Genomic DNA, 15351 nt, shown 5'->3' with positions numbered 1-15351 from the left:
CGAACCTGCATAAATAGCTGTTAAGGTGCTATGAGCAGCCAAACCTGCAGGGGGCAGTGTAACGAGAAGATAAAGTCATGCTAGCCAATCAGAATCCTGGAAAAAAACATCAACAAATGACACGAGGAACTTCCAGTTACTTCCAAGATGAACGAGAGTCTTTGGTTTGGAGTGACAGAGAAGTGGAGTTACTTTTAAGTGTGACGTTAGAATATAAAACAAGTAAAATACAAGAAAATATTGACAGTTACAAACAAATTGTAAACACAGGTGTCACTCATGACGCTGGTGACGTTTCTGTCTCATAATGTGACGTTCTGAAGCCTAAATGTCCGTTTCTCTCCGTTTACAAGCAAACGTGAAGATGGAGTTTTTTGCAAATCTCCAATTTGGCCGGAGTTTTCAGAACTGATGGTTTTTGGAGACTTTGAGCTTCGTTTTCGTGTAAACGAACGGCCAAAATGCATGAAAATGGCACCTTTTTTGCTACGTGGAAACGGGGACTAAATCATGAGCCTTCCTCAACCACGCGTCACCTCTGGGGTGATGTTTTGATGTGTGTTGGCTGGGCCTTTTGAACCTTCTAAAGTATTTGGCTTTCTCCCATTACAGTTTAATTTTTGTTTCATTCATTTGCAAAATACTGTTGCAGGTGGCAAAATTCAGGGACACGGCTTTGTTTTTGAGTTTTGTAAGCAGCAGCTTCTTCAGTTGCTTTTTCTGACATTCAGAGACACTGACAGAGATGTCTCCAGCTCCTGTGATCAAGTCTTAAGCTGTTACTTGTGGCTTCGCTTCTGCTTCAATGTGGTTTTCATTTTGCCTTAACGTCCCTTTTGGAACAGGGTCCACACGACTAAACTGTCTTTATTTATAGACAGCTTGTAGATTTATAGACAAGTCTTTCCAGCTTTTTCCAGCATCAGTGAGCAAACTAAATACCTCTGTTATTCAGACAGCATTTAATGGATCTAATGAATCCTTCTGTTATGGAGGTAAAGGCTTTACGGAAGAGTATTAGGGCCAGGCAGGAGAAAAATAAAAATAATATTTTAGGGGAGGAAGATTTTTTTTCATTATGCACTTTGAGAAAAAAGTTGAAATGCCGAGAAAAATGTTGAAGTACAATTTCGAGAAAAAAGTCAATGTTGAGGAAAAAAGTCAAAATTTCGTGAAAAAAGGCGTGATTTCGACTTTATTCTTGAAACTGTATTTCAACATTAATCTCGACATTTCGACTTTTTTCTCAATAAAAAAAAAGCACAATAAAAAAAAATCTTCCCCTCTCAAATATTTTTTCTCCTGCATCGCCCTAATACTCTTCCGTAAGGGTTACTTAATGCTGCAACACGTCATTTAAATCTGAATGAACTCCTCAAACTGCTGTTTCCTGCACATTGATGCTAAAAGATGAACCTGCTGGTTTTTCTGCCCGTCGTCATCAGGAGGCAGGAGAGGGAAGGTGAAGGGCCCCACCTTCAGGATCTCTGGAGTTCAGGTGAACGCCAAACTCGTCATCTCTCACGAGGAAGAACTGGCTCCACTTCACAAGGCCATTCCTGCCGATCCCGAGGAGAGAAAAAGGTACGTTGCTGATAGCCTGTTACCTCTGACCTGCAGTCACTGCTCTCTTAAGTTACTACTAAGCTTGTGTATTGATAGTATTCATAAAAAACTAAATTGCTCGTGTGGTTTCATTTTAAAATGTGAAAATGTGTTGCTTAAATGTGGCCACATGAAATCAATCACTATCATCAAAACAAAGTCAAACAAGACTATATGACGTCATATTTCTAAAAGTAAGTGAAAGTGATGCAAAGTAAAGGGGGAGAGGATGAAACATTGCAGTCCCAACACCTACAATTAGTCTGAATATAAAGGTGCTCTAAGGGCCCTCCTGCTCAGAGCAGCTCATCCTGGTAAAACCAGGTAAAACCAGGTAAAACCAGCTCATCCTGGTAAAACCTGGTAAAACCAGATTAAAACCAGGTAAAACCAGGTAAAACCGGGTTAAACCAGCTCATCCTGGTAAAACCAGGTAAAACCAGGACCAGAACATGTTCTTAGCAGATGTTCTTCAGACGGGAGTCAGACAGATACAAAGTGCACTTTCTGTTTTGAAATTACACTTTTTATGTTTGTGCCACTCACTGCTTAGTAACTGTTTAATAAATACAGTTTTGGTAAATTTGACTTATTCCCCCTTTTTGCATGAAAGTTTAAAATGAGCATATATTAATGCAGTATGAACAAGAATGTTTTAATGTAGACGTATAGAATCATCATACTGGTGTGATTGTTTGCATCAAAGTGTTAATTCAAGGCTAAGGCAAAATATCGAGATATATACAGGGCTCCAGACTAACTTTTTTCACTTGGAGCACAGTAGCCCCTAACTGAAAATTTTTAGGGGCACAATCAGAAATTTTAGGAGCGCACATCGTTTATCGACACGCTAACCAAATTTTTACATTTCTACTACATTTCAGTGTATTAGTAATACGTATTTCATAATAGATTAATGAATTACCACAATGTGCTGTTTCAAATGCAGTGTTACATTTTATTGTGCACTTTTAAAGATGCCGCAACATAAAGTAAACTGACAGCACCATTGCAGTCATTATATATAAAAAAAACATACATTCACATGATAAAAAAGTGCTTGGTAACAAAGTGCTTAGTAACCTTTCAGCCATGAATTTAACTGTTAAACACAGTACTTAACAAATGTACAAATATTGGGGGTACTGGCCAATAACATTTCCCTACTTGTGTCTTTACTAAAACCCTGAACTTACACCAGTTGACCAAATTCACTGCCTTCACTCAAATAACTAAGGATCTTACCAAGAAATGTTCTTATTTCTAACCTAAAAATGCCATTACACCTGATAACACACCTCACTTAAAAGGTTAGGTGTTTTTCCCACGTGTTAAAATTTAACTTTCATTTGTGTCAAGCAAATTTTAAGTTCTAGTTACGTTTTAAGTTAGAGTTTTGGCAGTGTTCAAAATAAAATTATGAGACCTGCTGTATTGGAGAACTTTTTCTTTTTTTTTTTTTCTTTACCGGGTGAAGGCTGATTTATGGTTCCGCGTTACAACAACGCAGAGCCTACGCCGTAGGCTACGGCGTAGGCTCTGCGTCGATTTAAGGCGGAACCATAATTCAGGCGGGGAACATATCGGAGAACAACCAGAAGAATATAGAGTGGATTAAAAATAAAAGTTAAGCACTGAGCTACATGTGTCTCCCGTCTGGGCCATTGCAGACTCATGGCCTGAGCATGATGTTACTAAAACCAAACATACCCGCCGTCTCTTTCTTCTAACTTCATGTGCGCGCCGCGGCGGCAGCGTGTTGTGTCGCATTAAATGTGGTCCGGGCGTAATACCTGCTTTGAGCTGGTGAAATTAAACGAAAAAAATAAATAAATAAATAGATCCCCCAACTCATTCCCTTTCACACTCATTGGCCTGCAATATGCGGGTTCATTGACGCACCCCTTCCACGTTTAACGTGTAAAAGAAAAAAAAAAAAAAAAAAACACTGGCAAATTTACTGGTCGCACGTGTGCGAGTGGACATGAAATTCAGTCGCACATACTCAAATTTTGGTCGCAAAATGCGAGCATTTGGTCGCAGTCTGGAGCCCTGATATATCGTGTATCGTAAAAGGCCTAAAAATATGGAGATATTAATAAAAGGCCATATCGCCCAGCCCTAGTTGAGCTTGACCTTTTGAAAGCAGAAATGTTTTATGCGTTGCAGCTGTTGTGGTCTAAAACCTCACTTTGAGAAACTGAAGTTTGCTTTTTTGACATGTATGTATCTGGGTTTTAATTGTGCGCATTTGTCCAGATATATTATTCCGTGCCACTCGAAGGCAGCACACTTTGACATCGAGTGGGGGAAAGAGGACGACTCCAGCCTCCTCATAGGAATCTATGAGTACGGGTACGGCAGCTGGGAGATGATCAAGATGGACCCCGATCTCAACCTCACTCACAAGGTGGGTCCACGTGCTCTGACAGCTGACGGCTTTGATGACGACCACCGTTTAACGCCGCTGCTAAAAAAGACACAGAAGCAAAAACTAAATGAATGAAATGATTTCAGCAGAAAGAAAACCTTTGATCAACTTTATCTGTTTTTCTAAAAGATGATGATTATGGAAAGCAGATGTCTGAGACTTTTCAGCTTTTTTCCTTTTATTGTGCGTCGTTCAGTCCTGCGATGTGTTTTAATGTTATATAAAGATGTCATAATTCATGTTTTACACAAAAAATGTCCCATGGCGTGTTTGTTTGTTTTGTTTTTTTTAATCTGCAATGGAAAGTAGCTGGGAACCCCCACTCTCCAGATGGCCTTCATTATCTGAGAAGCTTTTTGATGAGATGTCATTGAATCTTAGAAGAAGTGAACATGAATCATCTGCTGCTTTTTGTCACTTTAAATTTCCACCCATCGAGCTGATTTGAGATGATGAGCATAACCGTTGTTTTGTTAATTTGTGTAATTTCTCCAGCTCATAGGCATCAAGCTGAAGACGTAGTTGTAAAGAACTTGAAGTTGTGGGACACACGACACAGCTGATGGGTACTGGTAGAGCAGATTTCTGTGTGCACATTTTACTGAGGCACAAATGTGGGTGTGGGAGGGGTTTGGAAAGATGTCAGTCCTGCAGGGAAAGAATACTTGAGTGTTCTCATCACCTTAAAGCACCTGCTGTAATGGAAAAGGAGACTTGGGACTTGAAGGGGTCTGAGCACGAGGTGGTGGTGGTGGATGTTTCTTAACTTCCCTGGGAGTGTGTATGCCAGGCTGCTGAAGAGACTGGTCTCGCCGTTTGATTTCAACCTTCACAGTAGTGCTGGGCGGTATGACCAAAAATGTATATCACAGTATTTTTCAAAATTATATCGGTTTCACGGTATATCACGGTATTTTTTTTTTTCATGCACAATTGGGTGTTAACCACATTTTCTAATGATTTGGAAAGGAATTGCTGCAGTAAATTGGCTTAGAATGGCCTATTTTACTGTCATGAGGAGGAAATATTGTAGAAAAACATTAATGTCCACACTAGTATAAATACAGGTTTGCATGGCCTCACAAAATGATGCCGTTTACAATGAGGTAAACGGCATAAGGCACTTATGATTCTAATGAAGTGAGAGAATCAGTCAGACAACACTTAAAGACTTTAAGTGTTGTCTGACTTGACTTTTCTCCCGCACTTCTAGTGTTACCTGTAGACGTGGTGGACGCAGATCTCAGCTTCTATCACATGTCTGCGGCTGAGGTGGTGGAGCAAGTTGCTAGTGTTGCCTCCCGCGGCTACAACTTTAGCTTTACAACACTTGCAGATGATTGTTGTTTGTTTGGAGGTCGTCTTTTTTAAAGCCAAAGAATTTCCACACAGCCGACACGGCTCCTCTTTTCGGAACAAGTTCCCCTGTGTCATGTTCTGGAACAGTTGTGGGACTTTCGTTTTCAGCCATCTTCACCCACATATGTCCGCTGTAAACAATGCAACTGCTAAATAGTGGTGCACCGAAATGAAAATTTGGGGCCGAAACCAAAAATAATAATAAACACTTGGCAGAATACCGAACAGGGTTCTTCGCAGTTTTTCCATTTATCACCATTGCATAAATCAAATACATTTGATTTAGGCATGCTTTTCAAAGAAAAAAATCTTTTACAAAATTACAAGGTAGAAAATATTTATTGAACATAAAAAACTGAACATTTTTTAATTTCCCAGCATTATGTTGTTTTGGTTCCACCTGGTGAATGTTAGGTAAAATTCTTATGTGGTTACTTTTTGGTTGGCCAATGATTTATGTTTGTGGTGCGCAACCGGTACGGGAGCGGCCAGTCTATTTCCTTATATTACAACGGCGTTATTAATTGTTCTTTTTTTTTTCCACTTATTCCACCGAAAGTGTTTTTTTGCCATTTTCGGCCGAACAATTTCGGTTACCGAACAATCGGTGCATCACTACTGCTAAACAGTCCCCTCACAAACAGTGTCCAGCGGCACTACGTTCCGCCGCGCGGCGTTCCCAACGTTGTGTACGCTACTGTACATACTCACCGGTATTACGGTATATGAAAAATTCATATCATAAGAAAAATAAACACCGGTATTCGGTATGAACCGGTATACCGCCCAGCACTACTTCAGTCGACCGTTTCATCCTTTTGGAGCGTGACTGAGAGCTTGGTTCACAATGGGCAGATCCAGGACTTACTGAAGACATTGTGTCTTCTCAGTCGGCCTGGAAACACCTCAGGAAAATCGTCATATGAAATGTTAAGAAATGTGGTTGCTGAAATCCTTGCTGAGATCCATTACATATCACTGTGTTTGTTGTTGCCCAGCTGCTACCAGACGATCCAGACAAGAAGCCGCAGGCCAAACAGCTACAGACGAGAGCAGACTACCTCATCAAATTACTAAGCAAAGACCTGGCCAAAAAGGAGGCGCAGAAACAAACGGGGAACGTAAGTTGCATGCATCTCCATGAAGGGTTCTTCATTCCTGGTTTCCACGTTGGATTATAGATCAAGCTGCATGTTAGTTAGTTTAAGTTTATTTCAGTCATATATACTTTTCAAGGCAACAAGGAAGAGACACATTTTACAATTTGATTGAAAAAGGCTCAGGCAGAAGCAGAGCTTATTAATGCCCGCCTACTATACAACTACTACACAATACATGGTGGCAAGTAGGTTTGTCCCGATAAGGATTATTTAGCTCCCAATCACTTGAGTTTGAGTTTCTGCCGATCACGATTTTTCCCGATCCGATCACTTTTTTTTGGCTCCCGATACATTTCCGATACTTTTTCCCGATCAGATACATTTTGGCAATGAATTTAAAAAAAAAAAAGAGAGAGGACTAAAACTAAATGATTCCAAGTTTCTTTTTTTGTCCATTGGAAACAACATGGACATATATTTCAACAAGCTTATCAGCTCTGGGGACACAAAATGTAAAAACATGAAATTGTAAACTAAAACAAAAAGTGCAGAATAGTGCATAACTAAAATAAATAATTTAACTTAAAAACAAGTAGTTGAATGACATCCAGTCAAACTCACAAACACAAGAAAATTAAAATACTTATTGGCTTAACCTTAGTGCAACATTCTGAATGAATGAATGAATGAATGAAAAGCAGCAGCTTAATGAACATGAACAGATAGAACATTTCATAATTCAAACATGTAAACCATGTTAGTTTCACTTACTTCGTCGGCCGTTAAATGCAACGATATATAAAGCAATTTAAGATACATTAATAACTAGGTATGTCCCGATACTTTTTTGACCGATACCGATGTTTTGAAAATGCTGTGATCGGACCTGATCGATTGGGACAACACCAGTGTCAAGTGTGAAAAAAAAACAAAAAATAAACATATAATGTATCCATTTTTTAAACATAACAAAGGAAGTACATTGCTTAAGTTTGAGATCAACACTACTCCACAGCTGGACCCATTTTAAAGAAATACATCTTCTTTTAACTTCTTTTATCGCTTTTGGTAACAAAAATCTGCATCCATCTCTTAACTCATTTACTCTCAGACGCTATGAAAACTTCTGCACACTGTCTGCTAGTGTTTTATTTTTTGCTTTAAACATGATTTGCATTGTTCTATAATAAACCAAGTCTGTAAACTTCAGAATATGAGAATTTAAAAATAATGGATTAGTATGATCATAATATCCCGCTTTATTTATGATGCCTATAGCTCGTTTTTGTAGTAAAACAATTTTATCAGTTATGGTTTTAAACGTAGATCCCCATAATTCCACACAGTAAGTTAAATAAGGAACTATCAGTGAACAGTAAATTAAGTATAAAACTTTTATGATTTAGCATGTCTGGTTTTGTACATGATTGCTATCGATTTTGAGATTTTCCCTTTTACATACATGTGTACTAGAATAAGTCTTTACTCTTTTTATCAACTCAGGCAAATTCACGGAAGCGGAAACCCAGAAGTAAAAAGAGCAAAATTTTCAAGTCAACGAAGGCAGAAGAGGTGACGAAGAGCCCGTCTTCAGATCTCCTGTCAGACAAGAGGTCGGAGGATGAAGACGAAATTGAGGATGAAAAGGTACATTAAGCTCTTTGGGTTCCCTGATAGCTGCACGAGTTGTCAGATTTGTGTTGACGTGGTTTGCTGTTTCAGGAGAGTGCACCGGCCAAGACGCCCAGCAGGCGGGGGCGAGCAGATAAGGTGCTGAAGGAGGAGGAGGAAGAGGAGGAGGATGACGATGACGACGATGATGATGAGCCCGAGCAGGATAATTCTTCCTCAGGAGAGAGGGAGTGCAGAGAAAAAGAAGTTAAAAAAGATTTTAAAAAAGAAATAAAAAAAGAAGAGGAAATCGATGATATTAAAGAGTCGAAAGACAAAAAAGATTCAACACAAGCAATACAGAAACAGGAGGAGGGCGTTGAAAAGGTACACTGATGCAAATATTGTGCTTGATCTACTTAAAAAAAATAAGTCAACTTTTTGCATGAGATTATTATGTAGATCAAGAAGGCTAGTCTTTGTATAAACTACTTAATTTTTTGTATGTAAATAATACATTTTGCAAGTACAGTCAACTTAATTGTGTTAAGTTTATTTATCAAAATTAAGTTCACTTTACTTGCAAATGAAATTTGTACATACTAAAAATTAAGTCGTTTATACAAAGACTAGTCTTTCTTGATCTACATAAAAATTTCATGCGAAAAAGTCGCCTTAATTTTTTTTAAAGTAGATCAAGCAAGATATTTTATACTGTGGCGTTCTACTTAAACAAATAAAGCATGTTTCATCTAAACGTTGGTCAATCTGCCCAATAGATTAAAATTGTTAAAGGAAAGGTAAATACAACAAGATCATTGCTTGTTGTTTGTGTGTAAATTAAAAGATTTACTGGGATTACAGAAATACTGCTGGTTAAGGAAAAAATGCACAATGTCTTCTTCTTTTGAACAAATGCAGATTATGTTCAAAACTAGATGTATTCATGTAAAGCAGCAAACTTTATTTTTAATTGTTAATATCACAGATTTAAATATGTTATATTTACATGCGCTTACATTTAATTTTTTCAGTGAGACACCCGTATCACGGTTAAGTGTTGGAATAAGATCAAAGAGATTGATATTCGACTTTAAATCTTTGTCATCAGAATGAAATCAAGTCTGAGCCTCGAGAGCGGACGAAGAAATCCTCGGACTCGTCAGTCCATCTAACAGCCAGTACGGAGAATGTGCCAGTGTCTGAAGAGTCTGAGGAGCTGGACCAGAAAACCTTCAGCGTGGTACGAACATCAACACTTCTCTGTACATGAAACGTGCACATGAAGCTCCATTCAGAGGCTTTTTTGTGATGAAACTTTTAATTTCTTCAACCTTTGACTGTTTACCACACTGAAGAGATCTAAGCTTTGAAATGGCACGTGTGATAAATGAAATTAACTAGTTAAAGTAATTCACATGTCCCTTTTTAGGTGGTAATTTTGATGCTTCTCTTAAAGCCCATTTCTTTGTCCGGTTTTACAACAACAGTAGATGAAGTACAGTCATGTCTCTTTAAGGTGGGGGTGTGATCTCATCCATCTCATCCGTGTTTTATCCCGCCTCTCGGGACTGGTTGGTTGGTTGGTCGGTCAATTTGGCTTGGTTAATCCTTTGAACCAGTGTTCCCCGACCCCCGGGCCGCGGCCCGGTGCCGGGCCATGGGTCATTTGGTACCGGGCCTCACAGAAAGAAAAAATAATTTCTGTAGCCTCGACTGATGATGGTTGACTCTCAAACTGATGGTTCACAATGGTTTTATTGCTTGGATGTAAATACACTGCAAACACACCATAACAGCTATAAATGAGTAAAATAAAATAGTTAGTCTTTCTACATTCATATAAGTTTCATTTAACTTAAATACAGACCGACGCAGCTGCTGCTCGGAAATAAAGCTACCGTTAACCGCAATACATGAGTAACCATGGCAACCAAACTCAAGCTGGACATAAATACGGCATAACATTTGCAAAGAAAACAAATCCTGATCAGCAGGTGCTTTTTGTGTCAGTTAGGCTCCACTTTAGCATTCAAGACACTCGTTTAGTCTCTCAGACAAACTTTCTACTGCCATTAAACTTTTACTGTTAAAGTCCGAAGCGCCGGATGTTTACAAGGTCTCGGCGAGACACCTTCAAAATAAAAGCACTAAATATCGGTCTCCTTAATATATAACAAATAAAATAAAAGCCTGGCTTTAAATAACATTAATGAAACATAAAAACACATTTATAGAAACACTCATATTAAAGGTAATTTACAATTTACATTATTTTATTTTTTCGAAAATGATGTTTTATTATTATTTTTATTATTATTATTATTATTATTATTATTATTATTATTATTAACTACTATAGAGAAAATACCACAGATTTTAATGCCGATCTTGTCATTTTATTTAGTTTTTATCAGCTACACCTTTAGATTGAGCTGTGAAAATATTGTCAGACATTAAACTGGTCCGCGGTGCAGAAAAAGTTGGACACCGCTGCTCTAAAGGACAGTAAAGTGGCGTAAGGGGGTGCTGTGCTCAGAGCTGGAAGATACATGGACTATACTCGATATATCGCCCAGCCCTAAAAGAGTGTATGACTGCCGTCAAAGAAAAGGCGACTCATTTGAAGAATCTCACATAATAGTGTTTTTAGATTACAGCATGAAACATGTGCCAACTTTAAAGTTTGGGTCTCTTAAAGGAGCTTGAGGCCGGATTGTGGCAAGATTTATGAAAAAAATCCGTATACATTTTAAGTTTTCTAGTAATAATGTCAGGTGAAGCGTTCCAAACCCAAAACAATGAGCCCTCTAGTGTATCTCTCCTTTGCCTTGAACAGGCTGTGTGCTGCAAAATGTGCTGCAATTCGGTCCCGAATTTCCCGCGCTGGTCTGCGGATGTGACGTCACATGACGCTACATGCACGTTCTCCCCGTTCTCCCGTGCCGGCTTCACTGTTGGCTGCAGTACCCCCGACGGCCGTCGTGGTGAAGGGTGGCGCTAGAGAGTCTCATTTCTTAAAAGGAGCCTCATGCTCCTTTTAAGTGTGGTTGTGCGATGTGTAAAAGGATGCAGGTGTGACTGGAGCTAACTTGTGTGTTTCAGTGCAAAGAGATGATGCGGCCGGTGAAGGCTGCCCTGAAGCAGCTGGACCGACCAGAGAAAGGGCTGTCGGAGCGAGAGCAGCTGGAACACACCAGACAGTGTCTCATCAAGATCGGAGACCACATCACCGAGTGTTTGAAGGAGTATTCCAATCCTGACCAGATCAAGCAGTGGAGAAAGTTAGTTCCCTCGGTGTCGTCCTGTGATAGTCTGACCAGTTCAGCATGTCATTCAGTGGGTCTGTCGCTCAAGTGTAGCTGTGCTAACTTATTAAGGGTTCATGTGAAAAAGGAAATTATTATTCTTTCCTTTATGCTAAATAGTCACTTTAGAAACAGGAGACAAATGTATTCACATTAATGGTCTTTGTATTACTCTGTTAGCTAAGCTTGTTTTTCTTTTATTTGCCAGAAACCTGTGGATATTTGTTTCCAAATTCACTGAGTTTGATGCCAGAAAGCTACATAAACTATATAAGCACGCAATCAAGAAAAGACAGGAAAATGCTCAGGTATGTGGCGGGGCTGCAGTTGATCTTAATGGTTCTCACGTCCCGGGTTAGAGGTTTAAACCCATGATGATTCTCTTTGTGCAGGCGATGGAGCAGAACACTAAAACTACAAACACTCACAGCTACAAGCACGCAGGTACAGCCGCCGTCCCTACAGAGCAGGCCGTAACACCAGCGCCACGCCACTGTTGACGCTGCCATTTTGCTTTATTGTTAGACGTTGAAAGGCTGAAGGACGGCGCTCACCACGACGACAGCAGCAGGGACAGCTACAGCTCGGACAGACATCCGCCTTCGGGTCGGTACCACGAGAGCAGCAGCAGCAAAGACAGACACGGGCCGGAGCCCCACAGGAAGACCACGGCGGGGGAGTCCAGGAAAAGACCGTACTCCTACTTCAGCAACGGCAAAGACCACAGAGACCACTACCGACCGGACAGCAGGGACAGAGACCGGCAGGACAGGTGAGCTGCAGCCACGTCACACTTTCTGCTTCATCACTCTGGTTGAACAGTAAAACTTAAAGGGGACCTATTATGGCATCTAATATCTATTTTAAACAGGCCTTGAATGTTTTAAAAACAAGCTTTTGATTGTTTTTGCCAAATAAATTAGAAATTCAGCCTCTGAGCCATGTCTTTATCTTCCCATTCTCTAACCTCATTATCTATGCAGGATTCTGAGTGGGCGGGACTATGATAATGAGGCTATGTGCTGATTGGCTGCCTGAATGACGCGATACACCGCTACTAAAAAAACAAATTCACTGCCTTCACTCAAAAAACTAAGGATCTTACCAAGAAATGTTCTTATTTCTAACCTACAAATGCCATTACACCTGATAACACACATCACCTAAAAGGTTAGGTGTTTTTCCCACGTGTTTCAATTGAACTTTCATTTGTCAATTTTGCAGTCAAAATTAGGGTTACATTCAATATTCCAGTTACTGAAACATTGGGAATAATGTGATTCCATGCGTGAGTAAACAGGGTTATCCCTGTTTCCATGGTGATTAATCATTTGGGATATCTGGATCAAACCAGCGACGTACGGAGAACGTCATGACGCAATTCCCGTCATTTCTGCTTCTTCTTCCTGTATCCAAATTCAAAACAAATGCTGCTTCACGCAACTTTTCGTTCACCTTTTTGTAAATCTGTCTATCCCGGTACTTTCTACCGTCTACAAATGCAGAAATGTTCATATCCTTCATTACATTTATGAAGTGATTAGTCTCCTCCTAAATACTTCCTGGACTCAAAAGAACATGCGCAGAAAACAAATTCCTGTCCCTTCTGATGGGGATATCCCAGCGTTTACATGACCAAATATTCGGGTAAGAAACCCCTTTAGTTAGGAACCCAGGGGTCATATTGGGGTTTTTAAAAACCGCAATATGAGCAAATTCTGGTTATTCAAAGGGATTATTGGTGTTTACATGGCCGTGCAAAACCGGGTTCTTGCTAATATTTTGGTTTTAAAAGGGTTATTGATGCATGGAAACGCAGTGACTAACTCTGACCTGTTGCTGCAGATACTACGACAGCAAACATAGGAAGTTGGAGGAATTCCGGCCCAGCAGAGACCATCGCCTGGACGTGAAAGACCTGTCCCACTCGGATCACCACTCGTCCTACCGCTACCACTCGGACTGGCAGACGGACCGGGCCTCGGCGAGCGGGACCCGCTCTCCGCGAGACCAGCGCTCGCCCTATGACTCTCGCTCGCCCATGGGGCACCGCTCGCCCTTCGACTACTCGCCGGACCACAGGAGCACGCCGGAGCAGATCTGGAGCAGCCGCAAGACATAACGAGAGCTGCGCGGGTCTGCCAGCAGCAGCCATAGACTCAGCCGCACAGGAAATGCCTTACACTAACTGTGGAGTGGAGCCTGCAGCTGTTTGCAGCTGCTTGCAGCTGTGCATCAGTCAGTTCAGCATGGCTGTTCCTTTCCGCAATGCAGGATCTCCCAACAGCAGGATCAGCCCGAAAGCAGGCAGCAGACAGCAAGATCTAACCTTATTTTTGTATTTAAGAGTTTAAAGTTGCATCGTTGTCGCCCTGCAGCATGCGGCAACTTTTTTTTGTTACTTTTGTAAACCTTTTTTGGACGCTTGAAATGGACTCAACAGACCCTGAATGCTGCCTCATTTTCCTACCAACCAATGACACTGGATCCTGTACGTGACTGTCCTCCATGTTTGTCCGTGTTCCTGTCATGCTCAGTGTGATAATCTACCTTATTTAAGTGTTAACTCAATAAAAATTCACATGAATCACGATTAAGGTGATGTAAAGGTGTCTGGACTCAGGCTCAACACCTGAAGTACCTCATTTTCAGCGTTTCCCATGTCCTTAATACGTTTTCAGTTTTCCACCAGTTGGAGATTATTTAATGAGATATCCAAGATGTACAAAAAGAAAAATGGTCTGAATTTTTTTCCTTTTTTTTTTTTTTTTGGAAAGAAAGAGACTTGTTAATTTTTTCTCATAAAATAATAATGTTGTAAATGTTTTGGGGTTTTTTTGTAAAATAGTGAATCAGTGGAGTTTTTCCTCAGGCTTTTTGGATTTATAATGACTCTACTTTCCCTATCAACTCAGGCTTTTTTGTCATTCTACGAGTGAGTTTCCTTATGTTTGTTTGCTAATGATGCTTTCAGAATGTAAGTTTTGGTAAAGGGAAGGTTCTTGAAGAGCACTCTGTTCTCTTCCTTAGGATTTAGTCGTCTCAGTGCAGACGAGTGGCAGGACTTTCCTCACGCCTGTAAATTACGGGACAGAAACGCTGGTTAGAATTAAAATGAACTAGACTTTTTACTTTATTTTTCTTTACTTTTCATTTGATTTTCCATGTAGGCAATAATAATGTCAATGTTTCTATGCAGCCAAGTATATTTGTTGTGAACCACCAAGCTGAATGAAGTCACTGTTATGGTTCAGACGTGTAAATATTTCCTCTATATTTCCAAAAGAATTTACACTGAAGGTGCATGACTTTGTATAACCTGTTTTATATAGTTGTTTATGAAACTATTAAAAACAGTCACATGGTGGAGCTTTGACCAACTTTTCTCAGCTGGTGCTTCAGGAGCCCCCATACAACCGTCAGCGCAAACTAAAATCGAGGTTTTTATCTCAGCTGGCTCGTGAGATACCAACATGGCTCACTCGTCAAAGCAGGTTTGGTGCCTTTCTAATGCAGTTTTGGCTTCCAGGTAAAATAGGGCAAAATAAAATAAAAATTAAAGCTACAAGCAGCAATGAACGGGCCCTCGCGCGTGCAATTTCCACCAATAAAGGTCAAGGACTCAAAACTAAGTCCGATGACACCACCCACGAGTCTTTATCAAACCATTCACAAGTTATGGCAGAAAGTAGGAACTATCTAATATGAACCAATCAGATGAAGGGGGGGGGGGGGCGCACTTTTTGGCGTCTATCGTTGCCACGGTAACGCTTTTGACTGAGAAAATCGTAACAGGATGGAGACGCATATTTTGATGTATAACACCTGGGTGCACGTTACGGTTCGGGCCGCATTAACTGTCGAAGAAATGGCATAAATTGCGCCAAAATTACACGATTAATTCAAAATGGCCGACTTCCTGTTGGGTTTGGGCCAT

At 40.2% G+C, this 15351-nt stretch overlaps 1 protein-coding gene across 1 annotated transcript in view; it reads left to right on the top strand.

Annotated features, from left to right (window-relative positions):
* Nucleotides 1-14781, top strand: part of chd1 (chromodomain helicase DNA binding protein 1) — a 54467-nt gene extending 39686 nt beyond the window's left edge. The window contains exons 26-36 of the mRNA XM_061734533.1: nt 1446-1584; nt 3865-4015; nt 6394-6516; nt 7999-8142; nt 8218-8493; nt 9218-9349; nt 11212-11390; nt 11623-11722; nt 11807-11858; nt 11940-12186; nt 13260-14781. Of these exons, the coding sequence (XP_061590517.1) occupies nt 1446-1584; nt 3865-4015; nt 6394-6516; nt 7999-8142; nt 8218-8493; nt 9218-9349; nt 11212-11390; nt 11623-11722; nt 11807-11858; nt 11940-12186; nt 13260-13536 (1820 nt within the window). The 3' untranslated portion in view covers nt 13537-14781. The remainder of the gene's footprint in view (nt 1-1445; nt 1585-3864; nt 4016-6393; nt 6517-7998; nt 8143-8217; nt 8494-9217; nt 9350-11211; nt 11391-11622; nt 11723-11806; nt 11859-11939; nt 12187-13259) is intronic.
* Nucleotides 14782-15351: the final 570 nt, after the last annotated feature.

Source organism: Cololabis saira, chromosome 11 (assembly GCF_033807715.1).
Source record: "Cololabis saira isolate AMF1-May2022 chromosome 11, fColSai1.1, whole genome shotgun sequence".
Taxonomy (NCBI): domain Eukaryota; kingdom Metazoa; phylum Chordata; class Actinopteri; order Beloniformes; family Belonidae; genus Cololabis; species Cololabis saira.
The sequence above is the reverse complement of the archived record's forward strand: the minus strand, read 5'-3'. Positions and strand labels throughout refer to the sequence as shown.